The sequence below is a fragment of the Mustela lutreola genome, chromosome 10, assembly GCF_030435805.1.
Source record: "Mustela lutreola isolate mMusLut2 chromosome 10, mMusLut2.pri, whole genome shotgun sequence".
Classification (NCBI taxonomy): Eukaryota; Metazoa; Chordata; class Mammalia; order Carnivora; family Mustelidae; genus Mustela; species Mustela lutreola.
Genome location: NC_081299.1, coordinates 35,002,488 through 35,021,123, shown reverse-complemented (window position 1 = coordinate 35,021,123; position 18,636 = coordinate 35,002,488). Strand labels below are relative to the sequence as shown.

Genomic DNA, 18,636 nt, shown 5'->3' with positions numbered 1-18,636 from the left:
ATATATCAATATTAATTTCCTTATTTTGATGGTTGTATTATGGGTATGTAGAAGAGTTTCCTTGCTTGCCAGAAGTGTAGACTATTCAGGAGTGATAGGGTATCATTACTTTTGAATTCTTCAGGGGTAAGAAAAGATCTCTCTGTACTATTCTTGAAACATTTCTGTAAGCTTGAAATTATTTCAAAATAAAAGAAAACATTTTGATAAAACATTGTGTTTGCAAAGGTGTGGACTGGGAATATAGATTGGTAATCCTTTGTGGAGGGCAATTTGGCATATATATGAAAATTACAGTGCCCATATCCTTTGTGCAATTCATTTCCAGGATTTTATCTTACAAATGTATTTATACCCAAACGTGAAATGATGTTTGCACTAGGTTATTTGGTCCAGTGTTGTTTTTAATTGTGAAATATTTGAAATATTCTAAGTATTCATCAATAGGAGGCTGATTAAGTATATTATGTCCAAAATCTCTAACATGGAATTCCAAAATCTGAAAAACTTTGAAAATCCAAACTTTTTTTAAGATTCACAGCAAAACCTCACCTCCACTGACATTAGGCATTAGTTGTTCCTCAGCACTCTTAGTCACATATATCTTTGCTGTTCACCAGTAATGTGTTGCCTTCTTTGTTTGTGTTGTTGTCATTTTGTCCATTTGAGTTTAATTGTCCTGTAAAAATGTCCAGAAAATTGAAGATAAGAATAAGAAGAAATGGAAGCATCCATCATTTTCAGTAGCACAGAACATAGAGTTAGTGTAGAAGCTTAACCAGGTATGTCTGTGAGGCATCTTACTAAAGAATAGGGTGTGAGAATTAACACAACATATGACTTGAAAAATATAGTGTTGAAGTTTCACCAATTTGACCAGAACTAATGAAGAACAGATTTCAGAGGGGGAAAAATGAAGATGCTGAAATGACCATGATTGTATAGATTCAACAATGAAGTAGTGTGACTATGCCCCTGATTGGGTTTTGGTCATGAAAAAAGCTAGACTATGTCATGAAGGACTGAACATATTTAAGGTGAGTATAAAATATCAGAATTGGCTGTGGAAATTTAAGAAGCATCATAGTATAAAATATCTGAATATCTATGATGAAGAAGCTTCTACCTACCATGAAGTCAACAAAAAAGTAGACACTAGAATTTTATTGACTAGAAATCTAAATAAGTCAGAACTTTGCTACTGAAAGTGTAGTCAGTGGACAAACAACATTGATAACAACTGGAAGCTTGTTAGAAATGTGAATTCCCAGACCTACTGAATTAGAATCTCTGTGGGTGAAGCCCAAAAATCTATATTTAAACAAATTCTCAAGATGACTTTTATGTTCACTAAGGTTGTAGAATCACTGAGATAGAGCAATCAGATATCAAAAAAATACTGAATAAAGTATGTGCCTATTGTACATTTCTTGCAAGATAGAAAAATTGCTAAAATGGTGTTAATCCAAAGAAGCATGAGACTAGTAGTAGTGAGATATAACAGATGGAAAAAATCTCCATAGGTAATACGGGGGAAATGTATGAGCATTTACTTGGCCTTGAATAATATGCATTTAGCAGTGAAGATCTTAAATCTGCTTACTTAATTAAGCAGACTGCTTATCTAGAAAACCATATTAGATACATTACCCTAGAACTACACATTTTTAAAGGACATCTATTATAGTGTAGTATTGCTTTATCATTAAAGAACCCCATTCCTGGCCCATCATTAAATACCTAATTCTAATCTTTGGTGACAATAATAACAAACCTGATGAAACCTTTTGTCCAAGATCCTCGAGAAACCAAATGTAGCAAATATTTAGGCATGTGTATGTAGAAATATTTAGTTTGGTTTTAGGTTTTAGGTTTTATTGAATGTTTTCTTAGAAATAAAGAATACCAAGTATTTATGGTCTATATCACACCATTTCATTTCTCAGTTTAAAGCTGTTATTGATAAATAGCAATACTTATTTTGCTCTTCATCCCAACTAGTGTGAATATTTATTCATTCACAGTGTGTTTAATTATGGGATCTTGCCCCAAGCCCACTGCAAAGATTATGTATAATGCATACATAAATTATCTTTCTGTAAAAAAAATTCTGAATTCCAAAACACATTCAAAGGGTTTTGAATAAGGAGTTGTGAATCTGTACATCCATAAATGGAATATTATGCAGCCATTTAATAGGAAAGAAGAGCTTTATATACTGATGTGGAAGAATCTCCAAGATATGTTGATATGTGGAGGGTGGGGGGAAACATGCAAATCTTTGTATACTAGGCTACCATTTGTGGGGTTTTTTGTTTGTTTGTTTGTTTTTAAGGAGAGGAACTAGATAATGTATTTTCTTATTATCCGTAGAGTATTCTGGAAGGTAATTCAAGAACTCATAATATTGACTGCATATAGGGTTAGAAGTAGGTGAATGAGCATCAGAGGTGAGGGGAAGAAAGAACTTTTAATTATTTACCTTTTGTGTCATTTTAACATTGAACCATGTGAATATTTCCAAATTCTTAAATTATAAATGTCAATAGAAACTGCTTAAATCAAAATGCAAAGATTTTTTAAAATGATGGGATGGGGTACCTAAGAATAGAATATCTGAGAACTGTAGGACAATTAGAAAAGATACCCGGGGCGCCTGGGTGGCTCAGTGGGTTAAGCTGCTGCCTTCGGCTGGGGTCATGATCTCAGGGTCCCGCATCGGGCTCTCTGCTCAGCAGGGAGCCTGCTTCCTCCTCTCTCTCTGCCTGCCTCTCTGCCTACTTGTGATCTCTCTCTGTCAAATAAATAAATAAAATCTTTAAAAAAAAAAAAAAAGAGGGACGCCTGGGTGGCTCAGTTGGTTAAGCAGCTGCCTTTGGCTCAGGTCATGATCCCAACGTCCTGGGATCGAGTCCCGCATCGGGCTCCTTGCTCGACCGGGAGCCTGCTTCTCCCTCTGCCTCTGCCTGCCATTATGTCTGCCTGTGCTTGCTCTCTCGCCCACTCTCTCTGATAAATAAATAAAATCTAAAAAAAAAAGAAAGAAAGAAAAAAGAAAAGATACCCAACATATACATGATGGGAATACTAGGAGAAGAACTAAAGGAGCAAAAGAAATATTTGAAGTAATAATGGCTCAGAATTTTCCAGTTAGTGACAGACACCAGAACACAGATCCAGGAAGCTCAGAGAAAACCAAGTATGAACACCAAACAATTTTCTCCTAAACATCATACTCAAACTGCAGAAAACCAAAGACCAAGAAATCTTGAAAGAAGCCAGAGAACAAAACTACCTTACCTATAGAGAAACAAGGATAAGAATTACATCACTTCACAAACCCACGTAAGCAAGAAGAGAATGAAGTGAAATATGTAAGGTGTTGAAAAAAAAAAAAAAAAACAGAATTTTGTATCCAAATAAACTATCCTCCAGAAATAAAAGAGAAATACTTTCTCAGACAAAAACTGAGAAGTTTATTGCTGATAGACCTTCTTTGCAAGAAGTCCTTCAGAGAGGGGCGCCTGGGTGGCTCAGTGGGTTAAAGCCTCTGCCTTTGGCTCAGGTCATGGTCTCAGGGTCCTGGGATCAAGCCCCGCATTGGGGTCTCTGCTCAGCAGGGAACCTGCTTCCTCCTCTCTCTCTCTCTGCCTGCCTTTCTGACTACTGGTGATCTCTGTCTATCAAATAAATAAATAAAATCTTTAAAGAAAAAAAAAACTTATAAACAAAAAAGAAGTCCTTCAGAGAAAAGGAAAATAATAGAGATGTAAAACTCAGATCTACATAAAGAAAGGAAGAATGTTAGAAAAGAGACAAATAAAGGTAAAATAAAACCTTTGGGCTTTTTTTTTTAAATTCTTACTTAAACTAATAGAAAACTGCTTGTTTAAAGTAAAATAATAATAGCAGGGGCACCTGGCTGGCTCAGTTGATACATGTGACTCTTGATCTCGGGTTTGTAAGTTTGAGCCCTATGTTGGGTGTAGAGATTACATAAAAATAAAATTTTAGGGGCACATGGTTAGCTCAGTTAAGCATCCAACTCTTGATTTCAGCTTGGGTCATGATCTCAAGGTTGTGAGGTCGAGTGCTGCTTCTGGCTCCATGATGGACGTGGAACCTGCTTAAGATATTCTCTCTCTCTTCCTCCCTATAAAAAACAAACAAACAAACTTTTAAGAAATTTTAAATAATAGTAGCAATATATTGAGTAATTATAGCCTAAAGATAAGTGAAATGAATGACAGCAATGATGTTACAGAAGGAAAGGAAAAAATTGAGAATACTATTATAAGGCATCTTATGATTTAAAACAGTTATTTAAAACTGAACTTAGATTCATTGTAAATGTATACTGCAACTCTAGGGCAAATGCTAAAAGAATTTTTGAGAGAAGTATAATTGATAAGAGAGAAAATTAAATAAAAAGAGATCAGTGTAAGCCAGAGATGGCCAAAAAGGGAGCAGATTTTTTAAAAAAGGGGGTACCTGGGTGGCTTAGTTGGTTAAAGTGGCTGCCTTGGCTCAGGTCATGATCTCAGAGTCCTGGGATAGAGCCCTGCATGGGGCTCCCCACTCAGTGGGAAGCCTGCTTCTCCCTTCCACCTTCCTCTCTGCCTACTTGTGCTCTCTCTCTATCTCTCTGTCGAGTAAATAAATAAAATCTTAAAAAAAGACAAAAATGAAAAAAAAAAAGAACAAGTATGAATAGAAAATAGTTAATAAATATGGTAGATATTATTCCAACTATATCAGTAATCACTTTAAATGTTATGGTCTAAATATGCCAATTAAAAGATAGAGACTGGAGTGGTGCCTAGGCCTCTGCCTTCAATTCAGGTCATGATCCCTCCCAGGGTCCTGGGATCAAGCCCTGCATTGGGCTCTCTGCTCGGTGGGGCCTGCTCCCCCCCACCCCACCCCCCGCTGCTTCTCTGCCCACTTGTGCACTCTCTCTCTGTCAAATAAATAAATAAAATCTTTTTATAAATAAATAAAAGATAGAGACTGGAGCTCCTGGGTGGCTCAGTCAGTTGAGCATCCAACTCTTGATTTCCACTTGGGTCATGATCTCAGTGTGCTAGGATCCAGCCCTGGGTCAGGCTCCATGCTCAGCAGGGAGCCTGCTTGAGAGTTCTCTCCCTTTCTCTCTGTCCCTACCTTTCCCCATGGATAAGTCTTATTTATTTATTTATTTATTATATTTGACAGACAGAGATCACAAGTAGGCAGAGAAGCAGACAGAGAGAGGGGAGGAAGCAGGCTCCCTGCTGAGCAGAGAGCCCGATGCAGGGTTCAATCCCAAGATCCTGGGATCATGATCTGAGCTGAAGACAGAAGCTTTAAGCCACTGAGCCACCCAGGCTCCCCATTTTTTTCCCCATGGATAAATCTTAAAAAATATATAAAAATCTTTAATAGAAACTGTTGTCTGCAAGAAACCGGTTTAAATATAAAGACACAGGATCAGAGTCACGCATTGGGCTCTCTGCTCAGCGGGGAGCCTGCTTCCCCCTCTCTCTCTGACTGCCTCTCTGCCTACTTGTGATCTGTCTCTTTGTCAAATAAATTAAAAACTTTAAATATATATATATATATATATATATAGACACAGAGGGAGGAGTCAAGATGGCAGAGAAGTAGCAGGCTGAGACTACATCGGCTAGCAGGAGATCAGCTAGATAGCTTATCTAAAGATTGCAAACACCTGCAAATCCATCGGCAGATCGAAGAGAAGAAGAACAGCAATTCTGGAAACAGAAAAACAACCACTTTCTGAAAGGTAGGACCGGCGGAGAAGTGAATCCAAAGCGACGGGAAGATAGACCCCGGGGGGAGGGGCCGGCTCCCGGCAAGCGGCGGAGCAACGGAGCACAAAATCAGGACTTTTTTTTTTTTTTTTTTTTTTTTTTTTATGGGGCAACTTCATTTTCTGACTTTATTTTTTTATTAATACCCATCCTTGTTGTATTATTTTCAGAGAATGAAATCTGTATTATTTATACTTCTCGAATTTATCAAAGTTCACTTTTCATCCATTGATAAAGTCAATTTTCGTGACTGTTAGATGGCACTGGTAAAAATGGCATATTCTACTAATACATATTGAATTTGGTGTGTATTTGTCGGATCTACCACTGTACTGATTATGTAGTATGGGTCTTCTTTACTTCATTTTTATTTTCTTTCTTTCTTTCTTTCTTTTTTTTTTTTTTTTTTTGGTCCATATAATTTGCCTTAGGCTGAGAGAATTGAATTAGTCTCCTAGTATTAAGGTACTTCTACATATTTCTCCATGTAGCTCTTGTTTTTTGCTTTAAGAAAGATGCTATTATGTTATTAGGTACAATATTTATTCATAACTGTCATAACTTCCTTGAGAATTAGTCTTTAGGATTAGAAAGTGCATTTCTTTGTCTTGCTTATGTTTTCTGCTTTGAATTGTACCTTGTTTTTTTTTTTTTTAATTTTTTATTTTTTATAAACATATATTTTTTATAAACATATATTTTTATCCCCAGGTCTGTGAATCACCAGGTTTACACACTTCACAGCACTCACCAAATCACATACCCTCCCCAATGTCCATAATCCCACCCCCTTCTCCCCAACCCCCTCCCCCCGGCAACCCTCAGTTTGTTTTGTGAGATTAAGAGTCACTTATGGTTTGTCTCCCTCCCAATCCCATCTTGTTTCATTTATTCTTCTACCCATTTAAGCCTCCATGTTGCATCACCACTTCCTCATATCAGGGAGATCATATGATAGTTGTCTTTCTCTGCTTGACTTATTTCGCTAAGCATGATACGCTCTAGTTCCATCCACGTTGTTGCAAATGGCAAGATTTCATTTCTTTTGATGGCTGCATAGTATTCCATTGTGTATATATACCACATCTTCTTGATCCATTCATCTGTTGATGGACATCTAGGTTCTTTCCATAGTTTGGCTATTGTGGACATTGCTGCTATAACAAAATCAGGACTTTTAAAAGTCTGTTCCGCTGAGGGACATCGCTCCAGAGGCTAAACGGGGGCGAAGCCCACGCGGGGTCAGCGTGGCCTCAGGTCCCGCAGGGTCACAGAAGGATCGGGGGTGTCTGAGTGTCGCAGAGCTTGAGGGTATTGGAACGAGAAAGCCGGCTACAGAGACAGAGCCGACAGTAAGATCACAGCTCGGTATTACCTTGAACCGGTCGCAGTCTCGGTGAGCTCAGAGCGCAGCCGGAGGTCAGGCAGACAGGAGTAACTGGGCGCTGTTCTCTGAGGGCGCACTGAGGAGTGGGGCTCCAAGCTCTCGGGTCCTCCGGGCCGGACACAAGGAGGCCGCCATTTGTATTCCCGTCCTCCGAAACTCTACGGAAAGCGCTCAGGGAACAAAAGCTCCTGAGAGCAAACCCAAGCGGCCCCTGGTAAGGGCGGTGCAATTCCGCCCGGGGCAAAGACACTTGAGAATCACTACACCAGAAGATCAACAAGAAATCCAGGCAAGACCAAGTTCACCTACCAAGGAGTGCGGTTTCAATACCAAGGAGAACAGCAGAATTCCAGAGGAGGAGAAAGCAAAGCACGGAACTCATGGCTTTCTCCCTGTGATTTTTTCAGTCTTGCAGTTAATTTAATTTTTTTCTTTTTCATTTTTTTTCTCTCTTCTTCTGCTAAAATTTTTTTGAACTTTTACCCTTTTCTTTTTTAACGTTTTTTAACTAGTTTATCTAATATATGTATTTTTTCTTTTTTATATATTTTTTATTCGTTTTCTTTTTTTTTAATTCTTTTTTTTTTCTTTTTTTCTTTCTTTATTTTTGAACCTCTTTTTATCCCCTTTCTCCCCCCCTCACGATTTGGGATCTCTTCTTATTTGGTTAAAGCATATTTTCCTGGGGTTGTTACCACCCTTTTAGTATTTTACTTGCTCCTTCATATACTCTTATCTGGACAAAATGACAAGGCGGAAAAATTCACCACAAAAAAAAAAGAACAAGAGGCAGTACCGAAGGCTAGAGACCTAATCAATACAGACATTGGTAATATGTCAGATCTAGAGTTCAGAATGACAATTCTCAAGGTTCTAGCCGGGCTCGAAAAAGGCATGGGAGATATTAGAGAAAACCTCTTGGGAGATATAAAAGCCCTTTCTGGAGAAATAAAAGAACTAAAATCTAACCAAGTTGAAATTTTTAAAAAGCTATTAATGAGGTGCAATAAAAAATGGAGGCTCTCACTGCTAGGATAAATGAGGCAGAAGAAAGAATTAGTGATAAAGAAGACCAAATGACAGAGAATAAAGAAGCTGAGCAAAAGAGGGGCAAACAGCTACTGGACCACGAGGGGAGAATTTGAGAGATAAGTAACACCATAAGACAAAACAACATTAGAATAATTGGGATTCCAGAAGAAGAAGAAAGAGAGAGGGGAGCAGAAGGTATACTGGAGAGAATTATTGGGAAGAATTTCCTCAATATGGCAAAGGGAACGAACATAAAAATTCATGAGGTTCAGAGAAAGCCCCTCAAAATCAATAAGAATAGGCCCACACCCCGTCACCTAATAGTAAAATTTACAAGTCTCAGTGACAAAGAGAAAATCCTGAAAGCAGCCCGGGAAAAGAAGTCTGTAACATACAATGGTAAAAATATTAGATTGGCAGCTGACTTATCCACAGAGACCTGGCAGGCCAGAAAGAGCTGGCATGATATTTTCAGAGCACTAAACGAGAAAAACATGCAGCCAAGAATACTATATCCAGCTAGGCTATCATTGAAAATAGAAGGAAAGATTAAAAGCTTCCAGGACAAATAAAAACTGAAAGAATTTGCAAACACCAAACCAGCTCTACAGGAAATATTGAAAGGGGTCCTCTAAGCAAAGAGAGAGCCTACAAGTGGTAGATCAGTAAGGAGCAGAGACAATATACAGTAACAGTCACCTTACAGGCAATAAAGTGGCACTAAATTCCTATCTCTCAATAGTTACCCTGAATGTTAATGGGCTAAATGCCACAATCAAAAGACATAGGGTATCAGAATGGATAAAAAAACAAAACCCATCTATATGTTGCCTCCAAGAAACTCATTTTAAGCCCGAAGACACCTCCAGATTTAAAGTGAGGGGGTGGAAAAGAATTTACCATGCTAATGGACATCATAAGAAAGCAGGAGTGGCAATCCTTATATCAGATCAATTAGATTTTAAGCCAAAGACTATAATAAGAGATGAGGAAGGACACTATATCATACTCAAAGGGTCTGTCCAACAAGAAGATCTAACAATTTTAAATATCTATGCCCCCAGCGTGGGAGCAGCCAACTATATAAACCAATTAATAACAAAATCAAAGAAACACATCAACAATAATACAATAATAGTAGGGGACTTTAACACTCCCCTCACTGAAATGGACAGATCATCCAAGCAAAAGATCAGCAAGGAAATAAAAGCCTTAAATGACACACTGGACCAGATGGACCTCACAGATATATTCAGAACATTTCATCCCAAAGCAACAGAATACACATTCTTCTCTAGTGCACATGGAACATTCTCCAGAATAGATCACATCCTCGGTCCTAAATCAGGACTCAACCGGTATCAAAAGATTGGGATCATTCCCTGCATATTTTTAGACCACAATGCTCTGAAGCTAGAACTCAACCACAAGAGGAAGTTTGGAAAGAACCCAAATACATGGAGACTAAACAGCATCCTTCTAAAGAATGAATGGGTCAACTGGGAAATTAAAGAAGAATTGAAAAAAATCATGGAAACAAATGATAATGAAAGTATATATATAGACACAGACTAAAAGTAAAGGGAAGGACCTAAGTAAAAGAGCTAAAGCCATAAACTTCATAGAAGAAAATATAGGGATAAATCTTTATGACCTCAGACTTGTCAGTGAATTCTTAAATATGACACCAAAGGATGAACAGCAAAGGAAAAAAATAAGTTCTACCTCACCAAAATTAAAAGCTTTTGGGGGTGTCTGACTGCCTTGATTGGTGGAGCATGTGACTCGATCTCAGGGTTATAAGTTCGAGCCCCACCTTGTATGTCGAGGTGACTTAAAAGTAAAGTGTTGAAAAAAATTAAAAGCTTTTAATGAATATTGTCAGGAAACTAAAAAGACAACCTACAGGATGGAAGAAAATATATGTAAATCATATACCTGATAAGGGCTTAATATACAAATCTATAAAGAACTACAACTCAACAACAGAAAGACAACCCATTTTTAAATGGGCAAAAGATTTGAAAAAACATTTCTCCAAAGGAGATATATAAGTAATAAGCAAATGAAAAGGTACTCAACATCATTAGTCATTAAGGAAATGCAAATCAATACCACAGTGAGATACTACTTCATGCCCACTAGGATGGCTTTTATAAAAAAATAATAATAATAAAGTGTTGGCAAGGATGTGGAGAAATTGAATTGTACATTGCCAGTGAGAATGTAAAGTGGTACAGCTGTTGTGGAAAATAGTTTGTTCCTGGAAATTTTACCTTTTTTTTTTTTTTTTAAGATTTTATTTATTTATTTGAGAGAGCAAGAGAGCATTGAATGGGGGGGGGGGGCGGTTGGGAGGGAGAGAGGGAAAACAGGCTTCCCACAAACAGGGAGCCCAATGCAGGGATCAATCCCAGAACCCTGAGATCACGACCTGTGTCGGAGGCAGATGCTTAACCAACTGAGTCACCCAGGCGCCTCTAATTTTTTTTTCTTTAATGTAAGCTCTTCACCCAGTGTGGGGCCTGAACTCATGACCCCAAGAGCAGGAGTCACAGGCTCCAGTGACCAAGTCAGCCAGGTACACATGTTCCTGAAAATTTTAGATAGAATTACCATATAACCCAGTTATTCCATTTCTAGGTATATACCCGAAGGAATGAAAAAGAGGGACTCAAACAGATATTTACACATCAGTGTTCATTGCAACATTATTCGTAACAGCCAAAAAATTGGAAACAACCCAAGTGTCTGTCAGCTTACAAACAGATAAATAAAATGTGGTATATACACACAATGGAATATTAAGTCATGAAAAGAAATGACATTCTGATAATATGCTACAACCTGGGGGATGTCTGAAGACATGCTAAGTCAAATAATACAGATACAAAATTTTAAATATATGATTACATGAAAATAGTTAAAACAGGCAAATTAATAAAGACAGAAAGTAGATTAGAGTTTTACAGGGGCTTCTGTTTGGGGTGATTAAAAAATTTTACAGGGGTGCCTGGGTGGCTCAGTGGGTTGAGCCTCTGCCTTCAGCTCAAGTCATGATCTCAGGGTCTTGGGATCGAATCCCGCATCAGGCTCTCTGCTTGGTGGAGAGCCTGCTTCCCCCTTTCTCTCTGCCTGCCTCTCTGCCTACTTGCGAGATATCTCTCTCTCTCTCTGTCAAAAAGAAAAAATTAAAAATTTTACAAATAGTGGTAATATTTACACAACATTTTGAATATGATGAGCACCATTCAGTTGTACACTTAAAAATGGTTAAAATGGCAATTTGACTATATATGTTAACCACAAATTAGATAGCTAGATAGATAGTTAAATGAATTAGCACTCCCTAAGAAAGAGTGCTAGAACAAGCAAAAAGACTCAAACAAAAGTACAAACAGTGAACATCACTGGGCTTCATTTTTATCTCAGTACCTTTAGGAATATATTTCTCTATGACTGAGCCTATATGCTTTACTTTTCAAATATTTCTCACTAAAAACAAAGGCCACAGGTGCCTGGATGCCTCAGTCAGTTAAGCGTCTGTCTCTTGATTTTGGCTCCAGTTAGGATCTCATCGTCATGGGATCAAGACCTACATCAGGCTCTGTGCTGAGCATAGAACTTACTGGAGATTTTCTTCCTCTCCCCCTCCGCCTACTTCTGTGCTGTCTCTCTTTAAAAAAAAAAAAAAAAAATAGAGGCCAGGGCTTTAAACCAACAGAATATCAACACTCTGGCCCTCAATTTCCACACCCTATAGTCTCACTGCCAGACTAGCCACACTGAAAGCAGGAAGAGTCTGGAAAAGATACTCTCCCAGGAAAGCATGCCAGTTTGTTATTTTCACCTTTAAAAATATTTCTTAAATATTTCTTAAACACAATTTCTTCAACAACAACAAAATGTGGAGAAAGGTATACCATGCTAACACAAATCAAAAGAAAGCTGGAGTATATGCATATGTATAAATTTCAAAACATGGAAAATTACAGGGATGAAGAGGGTTATTCCAAGAAGACAAAATAATCCTTAATGAATATGCATTTAACAACAGAACACCAAAATATGTGAAACAAAAACTGATATAGTCAAGAGAAATAGACAAATCCACTATTATAGTTGGAGAATTCAACATTCTTCTATTAGTAATTGATAAATCTAGCAGGCAGAAAATCAGGATATACTTGAACTAAATTGCAATATTAATGAACTGGGTCCAATTAACATTTATAGTATACTTCATCAAAGAACAGAATATACATTCTTCTCAAACTCACATGGAACACTCACCAAGACAGACCACATTCTGGACCATAAAACACACCTAAGTAATTTAAAAGAAATCATACAAAGTATGCTCTCAGCCCACAGTGGAATTAAACTAGAAATCAATAACAGGAAGAATACTGGATTGTTTCCAGGAAACAGTCTGAGGGTCTTAGAGGGGAGGGAGGTGGGGGAATAGGTTAGCCCGTGAGGGCACGTATTGCATGGAGCACTGGGTGTTTTATGCAAACAATGACTCATGAAACACTAATTACATCAAGAACTAATGATGTACTGTATTGTGACTAACATAATAATAATAAAAAGAAATAACTGGAAAATTCCTAAGTACATGGAGCTCAAACAGCATACTTCTAAACTGCACATAGGTCAAAGAAGAAATCTTGGGAAATTTTTTAATATTTTGAACTAAATGAAAATTAAAATAACAAATGATCAGAATGTAGGGGATGGGGCTCCTGGGTGGCTCAGTTGGTTAAGCGACTGCCTTCAGCTCAGGTCATGATCCTGGAGTCCCGGAATTGAGTCCCGCATCAGGCTCCCAGCTCCATGGGAAGTCTGCTTCTCCCTCTGTTCTCCTCCCTCATGCTCTCTCTCATTGTCTCTCTCAAATAAATAAAATATATATATATATATATTTTTTTTAATGTAGGGGATAGGGGCGCCTGGGTGGCTCAGTGGATTAGGCCGCTGCCTTCGGCTCAGGTCATGATCTCAGGGTCCTGGGATCGAGTCCCGCATCGGGTTCTCTGCTCAGCAGGGGGCCTGCTTCATGTTGCACATAATTTTAATCTGCTTCCATAAAACATCCTAATTTGTGGCCCATACATTATTCACCTTAAGAATTAAAGATTCTATGCAAAATTTAAAATCTGTACAAACAAAAATCTACCATATGATTTCACTTATATGTGGAGTCTAAACAACAAATGAATAAACAAAAAGCAGAAACAGACCTATAAATACAGAAAACAAACTGGTGATTGCCAGAGAGGAGGGAAGTAAGGGGATGAGCAAAATGGGTAGAGGGAAATGGGAGGTACATGCCTCCAGTTACAGAATGAACATAACACAGGGATGAAAGGTACAGCATAAGGAGCTGCAGTGAGAGGCAGACAGTGGAATTAGCATATTTCTTGATAATAATGTGGCTTCCTGTGTCCTGTATAAGTAACTCTCAAAAATCAGGTGTTCATAAAAATTATTTCTGGCACTTAAGGAGTTAAGGGGAAGAAGGTGAAGAGTAGAGGCAGATGAACAGGTGGTGAGAAGTGAATTCATGTGGGTGCCTGGTGAAGTAGTCTTCATTGGGTTTAGTGGAGACAGAGATTGTCTACCCAAAAGGGATGGTAGCATTCAGAATTATTCAGTGAATTGATAGCAGCCAGTTCAGCCAGTATCTATGTGATCAGTAGACTATTCAGGGAGACTTTAAAGAAGACCTGTCACTGCCCCTTCTCTCTGCACCTATAGGGGATACTCTGAGGCTCCGAACAATTCTGGAAGCAATACAGAAGCACATCCATTCTTCCTCTCTCATCTTCAAACTGGCCCAAGATGCATTCAAGATTGCCACTCCCACAGATAGTAGTACCGACAGCACCCTGCTCAACGTGGCCCTGGAGCTGGGGTTACAGGTATGGAGGAGGAATAGGTTATCCTTGCTTTAGGCTTCTGGCGTAGTGATCATCGGTAGAAGATAAGAGGCACTGGGCATGAACCAGCTAAGCCCGGTTCTTTCTGTGTCCCCAGAACACAACTTTTCGACTAGGCTTCTAGGTAAGGATCTCCAAATTGAGCTCCATTTTGAAGTGAAGGCCAGAAGCAATGTAGCTTTAGGTTCCATCGGGTCCCCATTTTCTCTCCACCCCTCCCCATTCCTCCCAAGTCAAGTCAATAATAAGGTGTGACAGTCAGGACTTCGTTACAGGTCATCAGAGAAGTCTTCTATCTGATTGGTGGGAGGGGTGGGCAGAAATTAAACAAACCTGTCTGTACTTATCAGAGATGGCTGTTTAAAGCACCAATAGACACTTGTTGCATAAATGGATGGTAAGGGAATGTGGGGATGTAGAAGTCCAACAGTTACGCTTAGCCAAGTGGAAATGCCTCTTTTTTGCTCAGGTGATGAGGATGACCTTATCAACTCTTAACTGGAGGCGCCGGGAGATGGTGCGGTGGTTGGTGACATGTGCTACAGAAGTGGGTGAGTCTCCCACTTCCCTCTAATCCCCAGGGAAAGGAGTTCTTAGGCCCTACTCTTGGAACAAGACAGTGAATCCTTAGAGCTCTCATATTCCATTTACTGATGGCCTGGGAAAGCATGGCGCTGCTGACAGGAAAGATGGCCTTTATTTACCTAGCCCAAGCTCTGCCCTTACTGCTTGGACCATACCCTGATGTCAGCAGCACTTTGACCCTCCAATCAGAGACACATTTGAGAGATTGAGTTTTCGGCCACCAGTATACAAGTGCACCCTTGGGAGGTAGTTGGCCCAGTGGTTTGGTCCCAGTCCCTGCCTGTGCTTCTAAAAAAAACCCCAAACGACTTGGAGTCTCAGGACCCCAACTAAAACCCAAAGTCCCAGCATGAGACTCTACCCTAAGAGGTCCCACTTCAGTTAGAACCCCCAGGCAGATCTATGACTACCATAGGCTCTGCTGCTCCATCCTTGTGAGGGGCTAAGAGCACCTGCAGAAATCTTTGACCCTCTGACTTGGGGAAGGAAGGGGAAGGAAGAGACCCCAAACAAGGTCTGGCCATCCGGGATGCTCCTTGGTTTGCCTCAGATCATCTCAAAGCTGCTGAGGAGGAGGGATAACTCATCTCTGCAGGCCAAGTTCTGACCCCCAAAGGGTCAGTCATCTGGGCAGACCTGGATTGGGACCCGGATGGCCACAGCTGAGCTCAGGCTCTCCCTGACAGGTGTGCGGGCCCTGGTGAGCATTTTGCAGAGCTGGTACACACTCTTCACCCCCACCGAAGCTACTAGCATTGTGGCTGCCACAGCTGTATCCCACACCACTATCCTGCGCCTCAGTCTTGACTATCCACAGCGGGAGGAGCTGGCTAGCTGTGCTCGCACGCTGGCCCTACAGTGTGCCATGAAGGATCCCCAGAGCTGTGCCCTGTCAGCCCTTACACTCTGTGAGAAAGACCACATCGCCTTTGAGGCAGCCTACCAGATCGCCATTGATGCTGCCACCAGCGGCATGACACATTCACAACTGTTCACCATTGCCCGCTACATGGAGCTCCGTGGCTACCCGCTACGTGCCTTCAAGTTGGCCTCCCTGGCCATGAGCCATCTCAACCTGGCCTACAACCAGGATACCCATCCAGCCATCAATGATGTGCTCTGGGCGTGTGCCCTGAGCCACTCTCTGGGCAAGAACGAGCTGGCAGCCCTCATCCCCCTGGTGGTGAAGAGTGTGCACTGCGCCACAGTGCTTTCAGACATCTTGCGGCGCTGTACAGTGACGGCCCCCGGCCTGGCGGGCATCCCAGGCCGCCGCAGCTCTGGAAAGCTCATGTCAACTGACAAAGCTCCACTGCGCCAGTTGCTGGATGCCACCATCAATGCCTATATCAACACTACACACTCACGCCTGACACACATCAGCCCTCGCCACTACGGAGAGTTCATCGAGTTTCTGAGCAAGGCTCGGGAGACCTTCCTGCTGCCCCAGGACGGTCACCTGCAGTTTGCCCAGTTCATCGACAACCTCAAACAAATCTACAAGGGCAAGAAGAAGCTGATGCTGCTGGTTCGAGAGCGCTTTGGCTGAGAAAGCAAACAACTCACTGCCAGGGCAGCCTGGGCTCCCAGGTACCACAGGTCAGGCCAAGGACACTGAAACATTTGACCACCCTGAGAGGACTCTGAGCGCCTGTGGCTGAAGCCAAAGCACCACAGGGCTAAGCATGGGAGAGTCCAACTCTAGCCAATATGCCTTCCTTGGCAGAGTTCTCACTACAGCCCACTCTTCCTGAAGGAGCTGGGCCCTGCAGATCGATCAGAAACCCCACAACATGCCACCTCACGCCCCTATATCCTGCGTGTCCTGGGCATTGGCCCGCTCTCCCTTGGCAAACACAGAACACTGTTCCGTCTCAGGGATCGCTTAACCAGAGAAACAGAAGCATTTATGGTACTGTAAATACTATAGTATATGTGTTGCCAATTACACTGTAAAGTTGTAACTATTTATAATTCTGGTTCTAATTTGATGGGTACTTGAAGTAGCTGTGGGTGGGAAGATAGGCTTGTTTTCTGAGGAGACACAACCATTTCTCAGGTTTCCCTTGCAGAATATATACAGTTTGCAGTGGAAGAGTGGGGGTGGTGGGGAATACAATGACCGGTTAGAATAAATCCCAGGTCTAGTCTATGCAGAAACCCCAGCCTGCAGACACAGGGCATCTATATAGCCCAGTGGTGGGAGAGGGCCAGGGCCAGGACTGGACTTAGACTCTTGCCTCATGAAGCCTCAAGGACAGTGAAGCTCTCACTCCTGCCACACACAGCCTCTCTAAGAACCTGTTGAGCTCCTGAGAAGTAAGTGCAGGGGGAGGTAAAGGTCTGGGAGGCCACTGAGCTCATTAACGTTAATCTACTCTGGTCACCTTTGTGTTAGAGAGTGTCTGGTTTTATCTCAAACTATGTATGTGTGTATACATATCTGTATGGCTAAGCACGTGTGTCTCTGTGCATAGATCTGTGCATACCTGTCTTGCACATGTACTTATGTGTGTCTGTCGGGTTTGTGTGTCAGTACATTGTCTGTGTGCTGGACTGTGAGTTGTGTGTGAGGGTATACACATTTGTGAACATGTACACATACATACCTGTGTGTGTACGCCTGTCTGTCAATGCATGTTCAGTGGGGGGGGCGCGCACAGATGCATGTGTATGAACGTGTGTGTGTGTGTGTGTATGCTTGCTCTCCTTTGGTCTGTCTTTATATGTGTAACTGGATATTTTGACATATAAGTATGTGTGAATTTATGTTTCAGAATCTGCATGAATGTGTCCCTTTCTTTTTTTGCCAGATCTCTCTTCCCCATTCCTCATCTCACTCACTCGCTGGACACGTTCCCCATCTCTTTGCCTCCCTTACTCACCGCTTTCTCAGCAAGCTCTTAAGCACTAGTCTCCGTCTGCCCTAAGAGTGACTCCTTCAGCTCCAGTTCTCTTCTTGCCCTGTACTTGCTTTCTTCCCTTGCCTTTCTACCTCAAGCTTCCTCTGCCTGCCCACTGGTCACTGTTTTGGAGGCTGGGGCTGGAATGCATTTGGCCTTTCCCTTTCTGAGTAGTTTCTACCCCTAGTAGGCAATGCCTGTCTTAGCCCTAGCTGACCTCCACAGTGTATTCTATTCCTGCTACCTTCCTGACCCCTGTGCTCAGCCTGGAATTGTTATAGCAGGTAGCATGGGCTTTCAGAAGAGTCATCTGGATGCCAGTGTGTCTTGGTGTTTACTGTTTCATGTTTTAGTTCCCAAGTGGGGGGTGGGGTGTGATAGGGAAGGGGTGGTATAGCTAGAGTGTTAACTAAGGACCTCTCTGCTTTATGTTCCTTTCTTTGACAAAATGTCACTTTTTTCGCCCCTTCACACTAACCAGTAAGTCGTTTTTGCTGTCTGTGGCTACTTAAATCTTACTATCCAGCCATGGGCCCCTACAACCTCTCAGCCCAATAGGTTGGTTAGAAAGAAAGAAAAAAGAAGCCACTCCCATTTCTGTATCACGATTGCCGTTTTTTAGCAAGTATGTGAACTCACAGTGCTTTTCTATGAATAAATCATGGATCACAGAAAATACCATTTTTCTAAAATCAGAATTGTGTTCTCTCAATAAATGGGGCTCTTCTTTCTCTTCTGCATTGCCCTAGGCTGGAACAAGGAATTGGTTGCGCCTCTAGTACAGTGGGTCCCTAGTGGTCTAAGGAGATGTGGAATGACAAATGAAGAATTTCCTGACACACCACTCCCCTCTCCAGAGCTCACAGGCACTTCAGACCTTGTCCCAGGAAGTAGGTACCACTACGATGGGCAGAAACACCAAGGTCCTGAGAAAATTGGAGGGTATACTCAGAAAAGAATGCAGAGCAACC

At 41.1% G+C, this 18,636-nt stretch overlaps 1 protein-coding gene across 1 annotated transcript in view; it reads left to right on the top strand.

Annotated features, from left to right (window-relative positions):
* Positions 1–18,343, top strand: part of ZSWIM5 (zinc finger SWIM-type containing 5) — a 221,294-nt gene extending 202,951 nt beyond the window's left edge. Inside the window, exons 12-14 of the mRNA XM_059135338.1 lie at positions 13,996–14,159; positions 14,647–14,728; positions 15,449–18,343. Of these exons, the coding sequence (XP_058991321.1) occupies positions 13,996–14,159; positions 14,647–14,728; positions 15,449–16,311 (1,109 nt within the window). The 3' untranslated portion in view covers positions 16,312–18,343. The remainder of the gene's footprint in view (positions 1–13,995; positions 14,160–14,646; positions 14,729–15,448) is intronic.
* Positions 18,344–18,636: the final 293 nt, after the last annotated feature.